Raw genomic sequence first — 21,244 nt, 5'->3', positions numbered from 1 at the left:
TGTTTACTTTGAAATAGTTTTTAAATAGTTTTCGATCCTCCTCCCACCTCCTTTGGGCCCTCTGACGTAGGAATCACGTGATCAGACTCTCGTCCAATCAGCGCCCAGAAGACCGTGGCTCGTAAGTTTGAACGCAGCGGTGTTGACCGTCGCTCTCAGACGGGCTCTGTTGGAACTGCTCTCCGGCGGTCGTAGTGGATGTTACTCCGGTCTTCAGGGCTCTCCCTCTCTCTCCCTCTCTCTCGCTCTCGGTTTATAAATGTTCTCTCCTCCGCCCTCATCGCGTGAAGTGAAGACTCTGCTGCGGATATGAGTTCCCATGTCATCACGCCGGGTCCGTACCGAGCCACGAAGCTGGTAAGTTCACGAGCTCGCTGGAAGCTAAAAGCTAACTGCTAACAGCTAGAGAGAAGAAATAACTTCTTCTACGCGACGTTGCTTCAAAGTTGAAGTTTTCCCAGACGAGAGGCACGGCAATACTAAAGTTTTACAGAACCGCGCGTGTTATTGTTTTATATCCGCCTGTGATGTGAACTTACTTCTTTATGGCTCCCATTTAAAAACAAGCCCAAAACACTACAGACGCATCTTGGTCGAAAAGCTCCTTAAACTCGTAAATGTGAATTAAAAACACAGACGAATACAACCTCCAATACATACATTTACTAAATGAAATGAAACGGGAATAAATCAGTCACAGTTAATGCTATGATTGTAAACACTCTTTGTAATGCTAATAAACTGCGACTGTTTTGTTAATCCTCCATTTTAATCCCCTATAATCACGTCCGTCTATACATTTTAAACTAATTAGAAGAACCATAACATTTGATTTTCGTAATTACTGTTTGTCTAATTGATAACATAGTCAAATCGCCAGAGGAAAACCTTATTACTTAACATTTTATAGGGAAGAATATAGGGAATTTTCCAGACAAGTAACTGCATTTCAACCAAAAGTTGACTGGAACGTTTGGTTTGAGGCACAAGGAACTTAAAAAAGGTTCCTGTGTCCAGCGTTGAGTCGCATTAAATGGCAGCGTTTTGGAAACAATGCCTATTTGCATGTAAATGGAAGCCATGCTGACAACGACGTAATTAACATGTAGGGCCACTAGTTGGTGCTGTCTATTGTTTTTGTAATGAAAACACACACACACACACGCAGCCGAGAACAATGGGCTCTAAACATTAACAATAGGAGAACACTGTTTTGCAACCATTGAGAAAGTTGCCAGTTGTTTTTTTTAGTTTGCACCTCCTCCCGCCTGTCAGCCTCACCTGATTCTCTCTCCCTGCAGTGGAACGAGGTGACTCGTCTGTTTCGGGCCGGCATGCCGCTGAAGAAGCACCGCCAGAACTTCAGGCACCACTCCTCCTGCTTCACCGCGTCGGCGGCGGTGGACTGGCTGCACCAGCTGCTCTGCAGCAACAGCAACTTCGGCCCCGACGTGACGCGGCAGCAGACGGTGCAGCTGCTCAAGAAGTTCCTGAAGAACCACGTGATCGAAGACGTGAAGGGCCGCTGGGGGAGCGAGGACCTGGAGGACAACAATACGCTCTACAGGTACTCCAGCTCACATTTTATTTCCATAGCACCAAGTTATCATTGAAATTCAGTCATAATAATAATTAATTTGATTTTGAAGACGCCTTTCCCGTCACTCAAGGACACTGTGCAATCGTACATGTATAATAGTGCATTAAAAACTGTTAAAACAACACAAGATGCAAGTTATCTCAGCGTTTCCACTCTGTAATAATATATGAATGAATAAGAAATGAAAGGATACTAGATATTCATTTAAAAGAAAATATGTTGAATTGGGTGTAGGCATTGAACGGGTTAATAAATAAGAATATAAGTTATGTTTACATGTGGTGGGGGGGAAAAAACCCATAATATGAAGACCACATTACTGCATGTTTCCCCTCCCCGGTGGAGTCTTTACTTATTTGCCTATTTCAATGAGCACAACACCTGATGGAAGTCGTGGTTTTTTGTCTCTCCAGGTTTCCGTCCACTTCTCCCCTGAAGCCCATCCCCTGTCCCGCGCCGTCTTCGTCCTCCAACTCCATAAAGAAGAGACATTCCCTGAGGGACAGAGACGGTCTCTTCAAGTTCAGAGGCATCAAGAAGCAGGAGAAGGAGGATGTGGTGAGTGGAGACGACGTCGGTCCCGTGGTGATTCGGCTTCAGGTGCTTGGTGCTCTGACGTTTACTGGAACGTGTCGGAATCATCGGTGGCTCCGTGTGTCATTGAAGGCCTGGTTTCCATGACGACGTTCCAAAGTGAAAACGCATCGTCTTCGTTTCAGAAGAAATGCTGTGTGGACACAGCAATGTTTGGGAACAGTTTCCATGGAAATGGCACAAACGCTGAAAACGGTGTATTTTGCCTGTTGGGCCATGAGGTGCCGCTGTTATGACGGTGACTGTCAAAATAAAACCACCAAGTTGGATTGTTATGACGGTGACTGTCAAAATAAAACCACCAAGTTGGATTGTTATGACGGTGACTGTCAAAATAAAACCACCAAGTTGGATTGTTATGACGGTGACTGTCAAAATAAAACCACCAGATGGATTGCTATGGCGGTGACTGTCAAAATAAAACCACCAAGTTGGATTGTTATGGCGGTGACTGTCAAAATAAAACCACCAAGTTGGATTGTTTTGATGGTGACTGTCAAAATAAAACCACCAAGTTGGATTGTTATGATGGTGACTGTCAAAATAAAACCACCAGATGGATTGCTATGGCAGTGACTGTCAAAATAAAACCACCAAGATGGATTGCTGTGGCGGCGACTGTCAAAATAAAAGTTATGCAGACACTGTTTTGGGACATTTCCACAACATTTCAAGGGACAACATCTTGTCCGTTGCTTTTACAAGAGTTTGTTCAGTACCTCTGAGTGCCGTCGTCTTAAAGTGTCCCTGAAATAATTCTATTAAAATACACCAGTATTTAGCATTATTTTCCCCCTTTCGAATGATATATGACACACCAATGACAATCACACCACTATCTTGCTCTTGAGCGCCGAACGTCTAAATATGCCTTTAAATCTCCCGCCCTGTGAATCTGACCTAGTTTTCCCAACTTGCCGTAGTTTTGCGCTGTGACGTATGAGGGGTTATTTACTTCCGCCCACAACAGCTGATCGTAGTGTCTTGTTTACATGTGCTCTGCATTATCGCGTTATTTAGCAGTTTTTTAGAGCCATGCCTAAGCGTTGTGTTGCGGCTGGGTGTTCCCAAATGCCCAGTCCGTCTGTAAGTGTCCATAAATTCCCAAAAGATGAAACTTTGAGGAGATTATGGACAAAACAAGTGCAGCGCACTCGCTCCAACTGGACACCAACAGAGGCCTCCTATCTCTGCAGTCAACATTTCACAGATGACTGTTACGAAACAGCACCCGCAATCCGAGAGTCACTTGGTTTTGCTGTGAAGAGGAAACGTATCCTGAAACCTGGTTCTGTCGCCACCATTTTTAAACGGCTTTTTAACGGATTTTTAAACCCAACCTTCAGTAAGTCTTTTTAAAACCTGCTAAAACTTAAGACAAATAGACCAATAAACTTTGCAAAACACCCACTCTGACACAAGGGTAAATACCCGGTCACACACAATATGTGCACACGGGTAAATATCCGGTCACGCACAATATGTGCACACGGGTAAATACCCGGTCACGCACAATATGTGCACACGGGTAAATACCCGGTCACGCACAATATGTGCACACGGGTAAATACCCGGTCACACACAATATGTACTCACGGGTAAATACCCGGTCACACACAATATGTACTCACGGGTAAATACCCGGTCACACACAATATGTACTCACGGCTCAAACATGTATGGTTGAACGCCTTGATTTTCTTCTAATTCTTCCTCCGATGATTCCTCTCCTTCATCTTCGTCCAAAACCAACGATACGTCACTTAAATCTTCGCTAACATCGCTCCTAGGTGCTTCTGTATCGCCAAACCCCTCCATTCTTCAATCAGCTGATGTTGTTTTGGCTGGGACATATAACCCCTCGTACGTCATATCCGGTCTAGCTCAGGCGGCTCACATTTATGGCCCGCAAATATACCGTCGTCTGCTGCATCATGTAAAGTCAATTAAAAGGGTCGGAATTCGGACTTGTATCTGGGAATGTTATATACCTTTCGAAAGCATATTTATTCTTCTTTCTAAAGATGAAATCTGAAAAACATTTCAGGGACACTTTAAAACTTTGTGTAAATGAGGCCTAAAGGCATCGTCAATTCCCCGTCACCTTATTGGAGCCTCACCCGTCTAAATAATAATTCTGCTTTATCAATTCCTCCTGCATAAAACCTCTAAAGCTCAAAAAGTCTGCCTGGCTTCCCCTGATGTGAGTCTGGGATCAGTGTAGCCACGTTGTGCCGTGTTTCCCTCTCCTCCAGGAGAACGAGGACCCGGCGGCGTCCGGCGAGCAGCAGCGGCCCGACGACGACGGCGACGGGAAGCAGGCGGTGCAGCGGCGGCGGCTGACAGAGGAGGACGAGCGGGACCTCTGGAGAGACGTCACTCTCACCCAGTACAGACGCACAAACTCAACCAGAAAAAACCTGCTCTTGTGCTTCATGCACATCTGATTTAATTTTTTTTTTTTCTTTCTTTAACGAAGTCACTCCAGGAGAGAGGAAACTGTTCTCCACATTAACCCACAGATGTCTTTTTCTTTTTTTTTATCCTCCAGCCTCCAGAGGATTCTCGGCGTTCCTTCTCTTAGCGAGGTTTTAGACCCGCATTACGTCAACCCGCAGAACATCATCCACAACATGACCAAGGTCAACAAACACGGAGTCGTCACCCTGGACAACAAGACCAGTAGGTCTCCCGGCAAATCGCCCGTCTCGCATCCAAACGGGGCTCAAATCTTAACGACGAGTCGAGACGTTGGGCGTTTTGTTCTCGTTTTTATTGGATAATAAGAGTCTGAACTTCTGAACCGTCTCTCCAGATGATCTTCCTCACTGGGTTCTGTCTGCGATGAAGAGTCTGGCCAACTGTGAGTTCAGCTTCTCCACCGGCTCTCATGTGAAGAACCACCGTGTAGAAATAGAAATAATTAGTGGCGGTGGTGCTGATTTATATTGGTGTGATAGAGAACAATTCATTAAATACTAAAATCATACATTGCTCCATGTCCGGGTTTCAAAATTCAAAGTTTAATCTTGACAGTTTTTGTTTAAAATAGATATTTCTATTGGCCCTGAAGCTGTTAACCACTGACCTCTACATGCTTGCAGATAATTCACATTAGTAATAACTTTAGAATCTATTTTAAGAAAAAAATATTAATTGAATTTTTTTTTTTTTGCATCAAAAAGTTAGTTTTCGTTAACACGAAACATTAACACAGGACATTTTCCATGTACATGTTTCAGGATCGGCGTGTCGAGACGAGCTGCAGTGACCTCTGCTTTTGTTTCCAGGGCCCAAATACGACAGCGCTCAGCCGTCCTACCCGGGCTTTGAGCGCGACGTCTTCAAAAGCGTGTCGGATTATTTCTACAGCCTCCCGCAGCCGCTGCTCACCTACGAGCTGTACGAGCTGTTCATCAACGTCCTGGGTGGGTGTCGACACGGTCCTTATAGCGGTGCTCTGTGTATTGAAACAAACAGTGCCCACTAGTGGACCAGCGTGTTAACTACATCGTTTTTCGGTGTTTCTCACGTTTGCCTGGTTTTTCCTCAACGCTCTCGTCGTAAACGCAAACATTCCCTGAGACGAACCTGCAAAAGCGACGCGTTTTCACCTTGACGACATTTAAATGGGGCCGACTCAATATTGTCATGTTTTTTTTAATTAACGGGAATGAAGGCCTGGGTTGTCGTTTCTGATTTAAAATACGGAAACTGAGAAGAACCAATTCCTGCTCCGGTCGGTTTATGCTGAACATTCAGCTGGAAGCTCTTTGTTTTCCCGATGTTGGCATGTAAATAATGAACAAAGTGAGTGTGAGTCACCCGTCTGTGTTCATGTTGACCCGCTGTTTCTACTACAAACTCTTAACGGTGCATTTCGGCCCCTAACAGGTTTGGTCTGTTGCTAACAGTGACGTTAGCGACTCTCCCGCTTCGTGTTCTGGAGTTCGTCGTCTCTGTGTTTGCCGCCAAGTCTCTGAGCTAACTGGACCTTCTCCCCTCCCCTTCGCTGTCTGCTTGCACTCACGCTCTGCCTGCACCACCCCCCCACCCCTCCCCCCTCCACCCGCCTGCGCTTTCAGTGTTTTCTGGGTACGTTGCTGCGCCCGCCACCCACCGACTCGGGAAACGCAAGAAGCCGGACCTCCCCTCGGTGCCCCCTCCGGCCAAGGCGTCCTTCCGCTCCACGGAGTGCCTCCTCCTCTCGCTGCTCCGGCAGAGGACGTGCGACGAGGCGGAGTCGCCGATGGGAGACGTGATCGGGGCTCGGATCCTGTCGAGGGGGGGAGGGGTGGGGGCCAGCCGCACGAGCCTCGGCGCCCCGGTCTACGCCGGGCCTTGGGCCCGGAGCTGCTCCCTGGAGACCGTCCTCGACGACGACGACGCCGCCCCGCTCGCCCGCCAGCGGCTCTTCCTGTCCAGCGACAGCCTGCGGTCTCGCGGTAGCCAGGTCGACGGCGCCGTGCCCCCGGTCAACGCCAGAGGAGCGAGGAGTCGGATCTCGGCGGCGCCCGGCGAGGGTCTGGCGGCCGCCCAGAGGCGGCGGGCCCTGCGGCCGCGCAGCGCCGCCAGCTGCCTGGACATCGTGGTCGAGGCCAGGGAGGAAGACGCCGCCGAGATCAAGTGGCAGAGCCGGGCAACGAGCTGCGTCGACGTGAACGCCGCCCTCCCCCCGCTGTCCTCCTCCTCCTCCTGCCGCCGCCCCCCCTCCGCCCCCCACCGGCCTCTCTCCTCCGGCGCGGGCCCCGGGGGGCCGCGGCCCGCCGCCAGCACCTCTGACCTCTGGACGCTCCCCGCCCCCGCCGTCGTCCGCCGCTGCCTCAGCTCTCTGGACGTGTCCCGGCCGTCTCGACCTCTTTCCCTGTTCAAAGCGCCCGTCTCGCAGCCCCCCCACCCCCCGTCTGACCACAGTAAGACCCCCCCCCTTCTACCTGTGTGTGTGTGTGTGTGCATGCTTCCCGTTTGACGCCTGATCAGATTAACACCGTCTAACATCTAACCTCCACTAACGCTACAGTGAAATCTACACAGTGGCCACAAGGTGGCGACAAAGTACAAGAAAACTTCAGCTTGTGAGCCTCAGTTTGATTCTTTCCAGAGTTTTAAATCAACTTTTACAAACTTAGTTCAAACTAAATACAAGTTAGTAAACTGATCACAATGCTGAAGAGCTTTTGTGGAGATGGTTGCAAAAGTAGTGGAGAAAATTGGGGTTCCAATGCATGGAATTGTTATTATGACACTTAATTCTTCTGTTCCGTGCAGAACTACACCCACAACGTTTTGCAGACACATGAAAATGTCCGCCATCTTGCATTATGCCTGAAAGTTTTCCAGAGACCACAGATTAATCATTAAGCCAATGGGCTCCAATGAAAATCTGAGGGTTCGCCATGAAACAGGAAGTGATGCGAGACTCTGCTCAACATGCTGCGATCTGCCTGAAACCTCACACGTGTCATCACAGCGCTGCCCTGGGCACTTCCATACGCTAATGTCCATTCACGGGCGTAGCGTCTCCTTGGTGATGTCATAGAATTGCAGCAGCATCGCTAAAAACTGAGCGAACCACGATGGTTTTCCCTGTTCAGGGTTCAAAAAGTTAAATTGTCTGTAACTTCTTAGCACCAAAATCAAGGGAAAACGATCATGTGTCCCACAAAACCTTCAAAGATGACAATTGTGGTTTATCCTATAAGGAATGTCATAGAAAAGATGGAGAAACTAAACAGATATGAGGTGTGGAGGTAGTTTACACACACTGTCCTGGGCGTAAATTAGCATTTAGCACTGAAATACAAACATATCAAAATATCACCTAAACTCATCCTGCTTATGTGTCTGTGACCTGGAAAACCTGAAGCGTCTTCCATCATAGCTCATTAACTTAGTCATTCATCCATTGGTCTGTCTCAACCGGCCGCCGGGAACATCATCCATCCCTCTGGGTGTGTGTGTGTGTGTGTGTGTGTGTGTGCGTGCGTGTGCGTGTGTGTGCGTGCAGGCGTCCTCCAGCCTCAGTGTGAGCGCGTGGCCGTCGAGGCGCTGCAGCTCTGCACCCTGCTGCTGCCGCCCGCCTCCCGCAGGAAGCTGCAGCTCCTCATGAGGATGATGTCCCGCATCAGCCAGAACGTGGACATGCCCCGCCTCCACCCGGTCATCGGCACCCGCACCCTGGTGAGCAGGGCGCTTTCATCATCTTGCTAGTTTCCCACTCGTCGTTTTCGTCGGTTCGCGGGATTCCGGTTGTCGCTCATCATGGGGTTTAGTTCAGCGGTCGCTTTAGTTAAAGGTTATTCTCTATTACAGTGTTTTTCAACCTTTTTTGAGCCAAGGAACACCACCACCACCCGAAAATGTTAAAATGTGAAACTCTGGAGCCTCTATTAACAATATAAAGTCTTTCTCATCAAAGTTTTATCAACAAGAATCAAGTAAATCCAGAAACAAAGTATTTTTTTAATAGTGACTCCGTCAGTGTGAAACCTGGACCTGATGGATGAAGAGCTGAGATCCTGGTTCACATTCTTCCTTTTCAAAAACTTCTCCATCACTGTCACTGACACAGTACTTTGATACAAGATGGTAGCAGGAGGTGGAGATGAACCACACTGACGTCTGTCACTTTACATTTCACCGGCAAAGTTCTGTGCTGCCCTCTAGTGGCGAAGAGTATTTATACATGATTACTCTGCAACACGCCGTCGCTGTGAGAGCAAATGTTTTTTTTTTTGAAAAAAATGTGAAATTGGATAAGACTAGATCTGGAGGAAACACCAGTGTGCCGCGGTAGTGGTTGAAAAACACTGTTCTATTAGGACGACTGTTGATATTCAACTTGTTCTGTAAACGGGTTCATTAAGATAAAGAGACGACGGATCCAACAGGCCGCCTTCAAAAAAAAAAAAAAAAACACAAAGCAATACAATAAGAGTTTTTAAGGCCCGTTTACACGACAACATTTTCAAGTGAAAATGGAAAATTTCTTTTTTGAAAAGTGCTCCCAACTTTACAAATAAACATCAATAAATCCCCTCCACGTCTCCAGATGGTCCACACGTTTTCGGGCTGCGTCCTGAGCAGCGCCGACGACTGCGACCTGGACGAGCTGCTGGCCACCAGGCTGGTGTCGTTCCTGGTCGACCACCAGCACAACATCCTGTCGGTGCCCGAGTACCTGCGCAGCGCCATCACCAACCACATCCAGTACCTGCACACCGCGCAGGTACGACGCCTTACCTCCTAAAAGGGAAATACTAGGAAAATATCTGCGCTATTACCATTGGTATTATTATTATTATTATTACTGATATATATATATTGTTCTTATTTTATTGCTACCATATTGTTATTGTTATATTATTGCTACATGTAGTACTATACACGAGTATTATACACTATTTCACACTGTTATCTGTATTATTGTTATTATTGTTATATAATACCTACTTCTAATGGCTCTGCCACTGCACCTTACTATTTATTTATCTTGCTTTTATCTCCTGCTTATTTCTAAGTGCCCATGTTCCGTTCTGTGTTTTACTTTATGTCTTATACCCACATATTTTTATATTTTTATTTCTTACTTTTATTACTATTCTATTGTATTTTATAATATTCGTATGTACCAGATTGCTGCAACAAGACAATTTCACTTCGGGGATGAATGAAGTATCTATCCATCTATCTATCTATCTATCTATCTATCTATCTGGAGATGAAAGTCTCTTCTTTCATCTCACATGAGTGAACTTTGATCTCACAACACCTCCACATTCCAATAAAGACTATTAAGATTAATATTTATTTTCAAATAATCCAGCATAAAACTTTTAAAGAGTAATATTTCATGAAAGTGTAGCATGAAGTTAAAAAGTAAGGTCTGTCCTCTCCCGGTCTCAGGTCCCGGTGGACTCGGGGTGTCGGTCCGAGGAGGACGAGGTTTGCCCCCCGGTGCCGATCTACGCCTTCTGCCGCCAGATCAGCGGCGCCGAGTTCGAGCAGCAGAAGCTGGAGTCTTCTCAGAAAGCCATGGAGGAGCTGCTGGAGATCCTGCTGACCGAGCAGAACATGAGCGACAAGGAGCGAAACAAGAAGCTGAAAAAGGTACGAAGGAAGAAAAAAACAAATCTTGACAAATCAAAACAATTATTCAACTGAGTGAAAGTTGCTTTTTTTCCCCTGGTTGCCCAGTGGATAATTTCAAAAAGTTGCATTTTCAGAGCTCCTGAGCAACTTTGTCTCCGTGTAAATAGTCCGACAGTTTTCTGTTTTCACTTGAAAACATTTCCACGTGAAAGAAAACTTCCATTGAGTATCAAGTACGGATCAAACATGGAAAATACAAACAGTACTTCCTGTTCTCTTGAACTCTGCGGGGGGGGGGGGGGGGGGGGGGGGGGGTCACGGGGTGCGGCGGAGGGTTACGGGGTTGTGACTCGGTGTGGCTTCAGTTTCAGAAGCAGTACCCCGACATCTACCAGCGCCGCTTCCCCTCCGACAAAGAGATCAAAGCCGCCAACAGACCAAAGATCAAACCGCCGCTGCTCGCGTTCAAGAGGACCTCGTCCCGCTGGCTGCACTGAATTCTGGGAAAGACGGGCGCCTTGTGACATTGTTACCCGAGTGAGTGAGTGAGTGAGTGAGTGAGTGAGTGAGTGAGTGAGTGAGTGAGTGAACCTGCACATTTTGAGCCGACTGGTCGAAATGGGAGCTATTAAATGTTATTTTATCTCTAATTTATTCTGCTGACCCGTCAAGCAGACTTGGTTTGTGTTTTATTAGAGTTTCTTATCGTATTTAAACTTCCTACTTTCGGCTTTACTTCAAATACTCTGTCGCGCTCCAGGAGTCTACATTTCTATGTTTTCTTTATTATTTCTAAAAATCTTCACTCTTGCGTTTCCCTTTGCTCGTGTGGAGAGTTGATAAAGGTTTTGAAAAGAAAAACACTCCACACATTGTTTTATTTTCTGTTTCTTTGCACTGGGTGAAGACGGGGACAGGAACAGTCATTTCTACGTATGTTGTTGTTTTAAATAATCTTTTTAATACCGAGGCTGGGCGTTCGTTCTCACAGGCTTTAAAACCAGACCAGCGTCCTTTCAGATGTTTCAAAACGCAGAATTAGAATCGATTGGATTCCGGGTGTTTGAGAAAATGTAAAAATAAAATCTTTTTCTCAGGCTGCTTGATGTTTTAGTTCAGTTCTTTGTTTGTCTCAGAACAAACGTCTGTGTCGACCTCACTGAGGACGATCTGATTGTTCTCGTGTCTTTACCTTTTCATTCTATGCAATTCCTGTGAAATAAAAGTGTATTGATGTGAATAAAATCCCGTCTGAAGTTTTTTAAGATTATTAACATTTATTAGGGGAGAAAGAAAAAACATGACTGACAATATATTTTTTTTTTAAACTGGTTTTGCGGTGCCGCCCTCTTGTGGATGGTTCTGGTTTAAAACAAGGAAACGTGATTTTAGAAAATAAAGTCGTTCATGAAGCGTCTTAATATTCTGCCTCCACCAGATGGCGCTGTTGGTTTTAATATAGAGGCTGAAGAACTATTGGACAAATGAAGCTTCATGAACAAACGACTGTCAAGTTCTTTCAGATTTTCTATGTTAGTTTTCAGACTATCTGGTATCACAGTGATACTTTTCAACTGGTGTTTTAAAAATGTTAAATATCTACTCAACTGTTATATACGTCGCTTCCCCTTTAAATAGGAATCACACGATTGACCTTTTTTCTCCTGAAGAAAGACTTAAACTTCACACTATTATTTTGAACTTCTTCTCTAATACTACTCTAATACTACTTTCAAAATGACTTTTTCCATTATAGTTGTGGCTTCAGCAAACATTTGCCGGCTTTTTGCATTTGTGTTGCAGCGTTTCTTGATTTTCCCTCCATGTGAATATCAGATCCCAGGAGCTGCATTCAAAATCTGCTGTGTCTGTGTGAGCTGGACTGGCTCCGCCCACACACACGCCCATCTATGGGAAGAGAGGAGGAAGTACTTCCTCTCGTGGTGCCATGTGCCAGAGCAGAGCTGCCTGATTGTGGGAGGAGTCAAAGGAAGAGGAGCCTACCTTGATTATGATTGGCTGAACCCCCCGATGACACTATATAGGGTTTGATTTCTGATTGGCTGCTTGGAGCAACACACTTTTTAAACCCTGGAACACGCCGGGGGGAGAGAGGACACACTTTCTTCACTTCTGGGACGTCGTTCCAGGTACGGAGACGATCAAACTTCTCTTCAACACATCAGACTGGTTTTATCACACGAACCCTACATTTTGCTGTGGTCAGCATTTCCCGCTGGCAGAGCTGCGAGCGCCACCTGAAGGGCCTTCTGTTTCAGCTTATCCGTCCGCCGGCGGGCGTCCGGCCCCCCCGCGGTGACACATCAGTCACCAGATGATGGATCGGAGCTCCCGCCAGCCCTTTGTGATGCGTCTATTCAGCCATTCAGGCTCCGTCCGTCAAGACGACGGGGCTCAGAGAAGCAGTTTTCACCCCGTTGAGATCCGACTCCTCCTCGGGGCTGCTTGAGAAAAACTATCTGGAACCAATTAGAGAGCGTCCTTCCTGCCCGCTGCCTCCTAAAAGGCCGAACTCCACCAGTCTGACCCACAAACGTCGGGAGTTTTGAGAGTTTTCTGCTCTCAGACTGACGGAATCCTGCATGTGGCCGAGAGTCTGGGGGCGGAACAGACAATCACTGTTTGTTTGGAGAAGGTGGAGGAGGTTTAGTGAAGGGATGGCAAAGAGGAGGAGGAGGAGGAAGAGGAAGGGGGCTGCAGAAAGGGGGAAAGAGAGGATGGAAAACAGGAGGGGAAAATAAGAAAGAGGGAGGGGGGAGAATAGTTTTCCATCGCTCATCTGTGCTTGGTTTAAATGCAAGCCGGAGTCTCTGCAAGCAACTGGTGTGTGTGAGAGTGTGTGTGTGTGTGTGTGATAGTGTGTGTGTGTGAGTCCAGAGAGAGAACAACACACAACATGGTCAGCCGGTGAGTAGAAACACTTCTTACTTTCAATTCTTTAAAAACAAAAAAGAAGCTTGTTCGAGAACCGAAGACAAACGACTTTTAAAGACTTCTTTGGTGTGTGTGTGTGTGTGTGTGTGTGTGTGTGTGTGTGTGTGTGTGTGTGTGTGTGTGTGTGTGTGTGTGTGTGTGTGTGTGTGTGTGTGTGTGTGTGTGTGTGTGTGTGTGTGTGTGTGTGTCATGAACAGGAGGAAAAGTGTTGAAACGAACAGTTTGAAATCCCAGAACAACTGATTACAACATGTTGTTTAACCCTTTCCTGTCTGACGCAAGAGGAAACTGCCGTGTTGATTAAAACCTTCTGAGACAATCTGGAAACAAAACAAAGGCTTTAGAGTCTTTCGGAAATGTGTTTTTTTATGGACGTTTGCATTTTATTTGGATTCTTCTGATTCCTCCGTCTTGGACTTTGATGATAAAATCCTTCAGCTGCATTTGGTTTCATCTCTGAAAACCAGAAAAATTCTCATCATCAGCTGAGGCCATTTTAAAAACACGTGACTTTAAAATATTACTTTATATTTCACGACTGAGCGCTGCTCTGAACAGTAACTTAACCGAACGGTAACTTTCTGACTTTTCGCTGCACGACGACTGAACATCAGCATTAGTGTGTTAAAAGACATGGAAGAAGAAGAAGAAGAAGCACAGCGGTTGTTGTTCTGTTGTTGTTCCTCGTTGATCCTCAACCAACAGTCACATCAGCATTCAACCTAAGTGTCTCTCCTCCCTGCAGCCTGGTGGAGCATCCTGCCGCCGGCTACAAGAAGATCTTTGACACTGTGGAGGAGCTCAATGAACCCATTCCTGCAAAAGTCCTCGGTGACAAATATATTTATATTTCTTGGCTAGATTGTGGTAGTTTTAGCTTAGTTTGGGGTAGTTTTTTGCTAGATTGTGGTAGTTTGGCTCAGTTTTGGGTAGTTTTGGCTCGATTGTGGTAGTTTTAGCTCAGTTTGGGGTAGTTTTAGCTCAGTTTTGTCTAGATTGTGGTAGTTTTAGCTCAGTTTGGGGTAGTTTTTGCCTAGATTGTGATCATTTTAGCTCAGTTTGCGGTAGTTTTAGCTCAGCTTTGGGTAGTTTTAGCCAGTTTGAGTTAGTTTTATCTCAGTTTGGGGTAGTTTTGGCTAGATTGTGGTAGTTTTAGCTTAGTTTGGGGTAGCTTATTTGGCAAGATTGTGGTAGTTTTAGCTCAGTTTGGGGTAGTTTTTTGCTAGATTGTGGTAGTTTTAGCTCAGTTTGGGGTAGTTTTTTGCTAGATTGTGGTAGTTTTAGCTCAGTTTGGGGTAGTTTTGGCTAGATTGTGATAATTTTAGCTCAGTTTGCAGTAGTTTTAGCTCAGTTTGGGGTAGTTTTATCTCAGTTTTGTCTAGATTGTGATAGTTTTAACTCAGTTTGGGATAGTTTTTGGCTAGATTGTGGTAGTTTGGCTCAGTTTTGGGTAGTTTTATCTCAGTTTTGTCTAGATTGTGGTCGTTTTAACTCAGTTTGGGGTAGTTTTTGGCTAGATTGTGGTAGTTTTAGCTCAGTTTGGTTTAGTCTTGGCTAGATTGTGATAATTTTAGCTCAGTTTGCAGTAGTTTTAGCTCAGTTTGGGGTAGTTTTATTTCAGTTTTGTCTAGATTGTGGTAGTTTTAACTCAGTTTGGGATAGTTTTTGGCTAGATTGTGGTAGCTTGGCTCAGTTTTGGGTAGTTTTGGCTCGATTGTGGTAGTTTTAGCTCAGTTTGGGGTAGTTTTATCTCAGTTTTGTCTAGATTGTGGTAGTTTTAACTCAGTTTGGGGTAGTTTTTGGCTAGATTGTGGTAGTTTTAGCTCAGTTTGGTGTAGTTTTGGCTAGATTGTGGTAGTTTTAGCTCAGTTTGGGGTCGTTTTTGGCTAGATTGTGATCATTTTAGCTCAGTTTGCGGTAGTTTTAGCTCAGCTTTGGGTAGTTTTAGCCAGTTTGAGTTAGTTTTATCTCAGTTTGGGGTAGTTTTGGCTAGATTGTGGTAGTTTTAGCTCAGTTTGGTGTAGTTTTGGCTAGATTGTGGTAGTTTTAGCTCAGTTTGGGGTAGTTTTTGCCTAGATTGTGATCATTTTAGCTCAGTTTGTGGTAGTTTTAGCTCAGCTTTGGGTAGTTTTAGCCAGTTTGAGTTAGTTTTATCTCAGTTTGGGGTAGTTTTGGCTAGATTGTGGTAGTTTTGGCTCAGTTTGGGGTAGTTTTTGGCTAGATTGTGGTAGTTTTAGCTCAGTTTGGGGTAGTCTTTCTTTTCTTTTTGCTTCATTTGGCCATCACAACTGGAAGGTGTTAAAGTACGACCATGCTGGTTATGACCACCGCTGAGTCGCAGACTTCCTGGACGTTACCGTGTGGGTCAGAAACTGTCCTGACAGGAAGTGTCGCCCACTGTGTGCAGGCACCGTACCGCCCTGGCTCGGAGGCAGTCTCCTCAGGATGGGTCCGGGTCTGTTCGAGGTCGGGGGCGAGCCTCTCAACCACCTGTTCGACGGACAGGCGCTCATACACAAGTTTGACCTGCAGGGCGGCGCCGTCACCTACCACCGGCGGTGAGGGGCATTTCTCCCGAGGCGTACACTTTTGAGATTTGAGCTTTTTCCACGTTTTCCCTCGACGAAACTGCGACCCGTGTTTCCTCAGCTTCCTCAGGAGCGACGCTTACGTTCGAGCCATGACGGAGAACAGGCTGGTCATCACGGAGTTCGGCACGGCGGCCTATCCCGACCCCTGCAAGAACATCTTCTCCAGGTCACCATCCACGTTCCCGCCGAGGTCTCCACGTGGAGATCGCAGAATAATGTGAAATAATCAGAGGAGGAGGTGAAATCTTCTTTGTGAAGTGATTTAAAGGAGCCAGAATCCCTCGTTTCGTCGTTAAAAAATAAAATAAAAATCTTGGCGTTGGATCTCAGTTGAAACTGAAAATCTGGAGTTTGAAAACAACTGAGTTTTCTTTTTTTTTTGGGGGGGGGGGGGGGGGGGGGGGGCTCTTTGTTTAAACCACCCACAAGGGGGCGCACATCCAAAATGGGAGGTTTATATTGTGGACAAGGCAGGAGGCTGTTATCATAAACCACCACTGGTGAATTTATCAATTATCCCCTAACTGCATCATAATAATAATAATGATGATGATAATAATAATAATAATAAGGTTAGGGTTAGTATTATTTATTTATTTATCCCTTTATACAGGTGTATGACACCGCTGAGGTTGAGGGACAAAAGTTTGTTGCTCTGTCATATAAAAGTGTGATTGTGTGTGATTATAAATGTGTTATTATTAATAATAATATTTAATTACAGTGTTTACAGTCTGTTTACTGATCCAGTGGTACAATAATTCATTCAGGCTTCAATAATGAGAATGTTTATCATCACTGGTCAGGTTTTCTAAATGACAGTGTTTTTATTTTAGGTAAGTGTCCAGATTCCTTTATTTAATTTTCCATCTTCGTCTCTCCAGGTTCTTCACGTACTTCAGAGGCGTCGAGGTGACCGACAACTGCTCGGTGAACGTCTACCCGGTGGGGGAAGACTTCTACGCCGTCACGGAGACCAACTTCATCACCAGGGTGGATCCAGACTCGCTGGAGACGCTGAAGAAGGTGAGGAGGAGGAGGAGGAGGAGGAGGAGGAGGAGGAGGAGGAGGAGGAGGAGGAGGAGGAGGGGGAGTTCACTAGAATCAGATTGTGGACTTGTGGACAGGTGGACTTGTGTCAGTACGTGTCGGTGAACGGGCTGACGGCTCATCCTCACACCGACCGCGACGGGACGATGTACAACCTCGGGAACTGCTTCGGGAAGAACATGAGTCTGGCCTACAACATCGTGAAGATCCCGCCGGCGCAGGGAGGTCAGGAGTTCCTGGAAATACCTGGAAATACCTTGAAATACTCACAACTCTCTGTCAGAGTATCTGTTACCTGAGGTTGGAGAGGATCAGTGGTATTCAAAGGAAAGAAAGTCAATACTGTCATAATATTCAGCTTAAGAAAACTGTTCCAATATTCTAATATTATACTGGTAGAAAAATCTAATCGGTTGATAATATTCTGTATGTAAATATATAATCAACCGCACCTGTGCAGATGTGAAGTACATAGAATTAATGTGAAGTACACAGTGTAGATGTAAAGTACACAGTGTAGATGTGAAGTACATAGAATTAATGTGAAGTCCACAGAGTTCATGTGAAGTACACAGTGTAGATGTAAAGTACACAGTGTAGATGTGAAGTACATAGAATCAATGTGAAGTCCACAGTGTAAAAAGTGAAATACTAATGAAGATGTATTTTCAGATCACAGTGACCCGATAGAGAAATCCCAGGTTGTTGTTCAGCTGCCGAGCAGCGAGAGGCTGAAGCCCTCCTACGTACACAGGTACACAAGTACACATGTACACATGTACTCTGTCTGGCGAGAGGAAACGAGCGACGCAGTCACTAACTACTTCCAGGTTTCTGTTTGCAGTTTCGGAGTGACGGAGAACTACTTTGTGTTTGTGGAGCAGCCGGTGAAGATCAACCTGCTGAAGTTCCTGTCGGCCTGGAGCGTCAGAGGAGCCACGTACATGGACTGCTTCCAGCCCAGTGAGACCATGGGGGCGAGTACCAGTACCTTTTTCATTTCAGCGCCGTTCTCCGTGTTCTGAGTCGTCCTCTATGTGGTAACTTCCAGGTTTTTAGTCGCCACGGCGCCACCTTGCTCCACCAGGTGGCGCTCTTGGTTTGAATTTGAAGATAGAGGCTGAAGGACTGGCAATGAAGTGTGTTTTCAAACGTTTGTTGAGCAGACAGCGCCATCTAGTGGCTCCACGAAATAAAGACACTGGTTCATGTAGCTTGAAACGTCTGAGCGACGCTGCCCCCTGGTGTTCAGACAAGGTACAGGAGAGGAGGCGCTCTGGACGCTGCTGTTTACAGTGTGTGTGTGTGTGTGTGTGTGTGTGTGTGTGTGTGTGTGTGTGTGTGTGTGTGTGTGTGTGTGTGTGTGTGCGTTGCAGACCTGGTTCCACCTGGCCTCCAAGGACCCGGCGGTCTACATGAGCAGCCACAAGTTCAGAACGTCGGCTTTCAACATCTTCCATCACATCAACGCCTACGAAGACGACGGCTTCGTCGTGGTCGACCTCTGCACGTGGAAGGGGTGAGTGTGACGCCCCTGTCGCCACGGCAACGCCGCTTCTCGTTACCGAGGCGTTTATTTTTTTTTTCTTAAAAACGGGTTTCCAGAGTGGAAAAATGTGAAAAGTGCCGCCTCGGCCTTCGCGTGTTAGTGGAGAAAAAGCACATGAGCTGAAAACGATGATGTCATGGCTCCGCCTCTTGACCTATAACCCCGCCTCCTCTCTGTGATGTCACAGAACAACAACAACAACACCAACATGCTGGATTTGTTGATGTCTCAGTTTCTTCGTGCTCTGTGTCTTCTTCTCTGTTTATGGTGTATTGTGTGTGTGTGTGTGTGTGTGTGTGTGTGTGTGTGTGTGTGTGTGTGTGTGTGTGTGTGTGTGTGTGTGTGTGTGTGTGTGTGTGTGTCTACAGTCATGACTTTGTGTACGAGTACCTGTACCTGGCCAACCTGAGGCAGGACTGGGAGGAGGTGAAGAAAGCCGCTCTGAAGGCTCCTCAGCCTGAAGTCAGACGATACGTACTGCCACTGGACCTTCACAAGGTCGGTACACACACACACACACACACACACACACACACACACACACACACACACACACACACACACACACACACACACACACACACACACACACACACACACGTTTATCGCACTAAAGTTGTCACGACCCTAAACCCTCCCGTTATTGTTTACACGAGCCGCTTTGCGCCTGCCGGTTTGTTTTGTTGACTTGGTTTATTGAAACGTCTGCGCTGCACTGCCCCCTGCTGTTCAGACGAGGAGGAGCTTCAGCAGTGTTGCCTGATTGGGCTATTTTTTTGGTTGAAGTCAGGCGGGGGAAAAAAAATACATTGGGCCGGTTCATGGTACATGGAACTTTGTGGTTGTGGGCTGGTTTTTATTGGAATGGGAAGGTTCTAAGATGTGATTGGGCTGGAAACTGTCAATCTGATCTGGCAACACCGGAACTGGGCTGCTGTTTACGGTGTGTGTGTGTGTGTGTGTGTGTGTGTGTGTGTTCAGGAGGAGGCCGGTAAGAACCTGGTGTCTCTGTCCTACACAACAGCGACGGCTGTTCTCCGCAGCGACGGCACCGTGTGGCTGGAACCAGAAGTCCTGTTCTCTGGACCAAGACTGGGTAACACACACACACTCACACACACACACACACACACACACACACGGACGTATGTGTGGTAACCCTTTGCCATGTCGACCCTCCCAGCGTTTGAGTTCCCACAGATCAACTACCCCCGGTGCAGCGGGAGGAAGTACTGCTTCACGTACGGCCTGGCGCTCAACCACTTCATCCCCGACCGGGTAGGAGCTGCTCCTCCTCCTCCTCCTCCTCCTCCTCCTCATCGCCGCCCGTCTCCTCCCGACGCCGCGGCGTGCTAACGTCCGCCGTTTTCCCGCCCGCAGATCGTCAAGCTGAACGTGCAGACCAAAGAGACGCTGGTGTGGCAGGAAGACGAGTGCTACCCGTCGGAGCCGCTGTTCGTGGCCACGCCCGGGGCGACGGAGGAGGACGACGGTACGGCGACTTTTAGCCTCGCCTCGTGGCTGATGTCCAAACCGCTCGGCGGAAGAGTTAAATCCACCTCCGAGTGAAAAGATTCTTATCTCAGTTTAGTTCAGTTTAACTTCCTTTAGCTTGTCTTTGTTCAGTTTCTTAGTTTGTTTCTTCACGTTACCGTCGCCAGCAAAAGTTTTGAGCGAAGTTGCCTGAAGTTTATTTACATATTTATTTATCTGAGCCAACAAACGTTGGCCGACTAACATTTGGCCGAGAACATGTTTTCGTCTGCGCCGTATATTGGTTTGTATTTATGTAGATTTTCACGAAAAACTACTCGCCTGAATTGCGTGAAAGCTTCAGGGATGATTTGTCATCATCCATTGGAGTTTGGGACGTGAACAACTCACCCTTTCAGAATAAATCCCCCCCACCACCACTAAACGTACAAAACGGATGAGAGCGGCACCTCATGGATCAAAGGAGATCAGCGTCTGTTGCCATGGAGACGATCCCCGCTTACTGTTTCACACACTGACCCACCAAGATAGCGCTAACGGCTAATATACTGAGTTCTACAAACAAATGAGAGTTGGCGATGGTCTGTGCTCTACCGAGTGTAGCTCTAGGTAACTCTGTGTGTGTGTGTGTGTGTGTGTGTGTGTGTGTGTGTTCCAGGTGTGTTGTTGAGCATCGTGGTGAAACCCGGCGCGGAGCGGCCCGGCTTCCTGCTCATTCTGGACGCCGTGACGCTGACGGAGCTGGCCAGAGCGGAGGTGGACGCCGTCATACCGGTCACCCTACACGGGCTGTACAGACCCCCTCCGACCCTCCCCCGACCCGACCAGGGGGGGGGTCCCTGACTGAAAAACTTAAAGAAAAGTCCCTTTATGCCCCGTTTACACAACAACGCTCTCCAGTGAACAGGAAGCCTTTTGAAAAAATGTAATCACACATGTGACGTGAATATTTTTCACATATCTGTACTGAGGTAAACAATAGAGATCATATTAGTTCTTGTTTTGATAATGTACCGCTTAGTGTTTTTGTGTTTTGTTTGTTTTTGATCTTGTGGAATAAACCTTGGGGAAAATGGCAGCAATGTGCTTTTTGTAGTCGACTTTTGGAATCTTGTAGGTCACATAGAGCAGCAATCAATTGTGCAACAAAGACTACAGATTACTTCTGATCTAACTGTATCTATGGTATGTACATCCATACATCTACACTAATAAATGATTCCCCCTGGAACACACACTGCTAAAGAAGGTTCCGGACTGTGTGGGGTTTAAAAGTTAAGTGTTTGGTTTAAAGGTTTATTTGTCCATATGACAATTCTA

The 21,244-nt window shown here is 46.5% G+C and overlaps 2 protein-coding genes across 2 annotated transcripts; both read left to right on the top strand.

The window, feature by feature from the left end:
• Window positions 1-309: 309 nt before the first annotated feature.
• Window positions 310-10,782, top strand: depdc1a (DEP domain containing 1a; the record flags this gene model as incomplete). Its single annotated transcript, XM_080506332.1, has 12 exons — window positions 310-357; window positions 1,302-1,567; window positions 2,014-2,158; window positions 4,450-4,583; window positions 4,746-4,876; window positions 5,010-5,057; window positions 5,485-5,622; window positions 6,280-7,107; window positions 8,202-8,374; window positions 9,246-9,422; window positions 10,100-10,303; window positions 10,651-10,782. The coding sequence occupies 12 exons, from the start codon at window positions 310-312 to the stop codon at window positions 10,780-10,782; spliced, it is 2,424 nt and encodes an 807-aa protein (XP_080362458.1).
• Window positions 10,783-13,095: 2,313 nt separating this feature from the next.
• On the top strand, window positions 13,096-21,002 carry LOC308137842 (retinal Mueller cells isomerohydrolase-like). The gene is made up of 14 exons (XM_080506710.1): window positions 13,096-13,213; window positions 13,986-14,071; window positions 15,648-15,798; window positions 15,890-15,997; window positions 16,716-16,857; window positions 16,959-17,106; window positions 17,554-17,635; window positions 17,726-17,858; window positions 18,258-18,400; window positions 18,799-18,928; window positions 19,412-19,526; window positions 19,614-19,708; window positions 19,811-19,922; window positions 20,583-21,002. Exons 1-14 carry the CDS (start codon window positions 13,203-13,205, stop codon window positions 20,765-20,767), a joined length of 1,641 nt encoding a protein of 546 aa, XP_080362836.1. The 5' UTR covers window positions 13,096-13,202; the 3' UTR covers window positions 20,768-21,002.
• Window positions 21,003-21,244: the final 242 nt, after the last annotated feature.

Source organism: Blennius ocellaris (genome assembly GCF_963422515.1).
Source record: "Blennius ocellaris genome assembly, chromosome: 12".
NCBI classification, from domain to species: domain Eukaryota; kingdom Metazoa; phylum Chordata; class Actinopteri; order Blenniiformes; family Blenniidae; genus Blennius; species Blennius ocellaris.
Note: the sequence above shows the minus strand (reverse complement) of the source record. Positions and strands in the feature narration are given on the sequence as shown.

What these genes read in the sequence shown, in the direction of transcription:
- LOC308137842 (XM_080506710.1), top strand. An exon ending in GCCGTCACCTACCACCGGCG is followed by an intron (nt 15,799 to 15,889) that starts GTGAGGGGCATT and finishes GTGTTTCCTCAG; the next exon opens with CTTCCTCAGGAGCGACGCTT. An exon ending in GATCCCGCCGGCGCAGGGAG is followed by an intron (nt 17,107 to 17,553) that starts GTCAGGAGTTCC and finishes ATGTATTTTCAG; the next exon opens with ATCACAGTGACCCGATAGAG.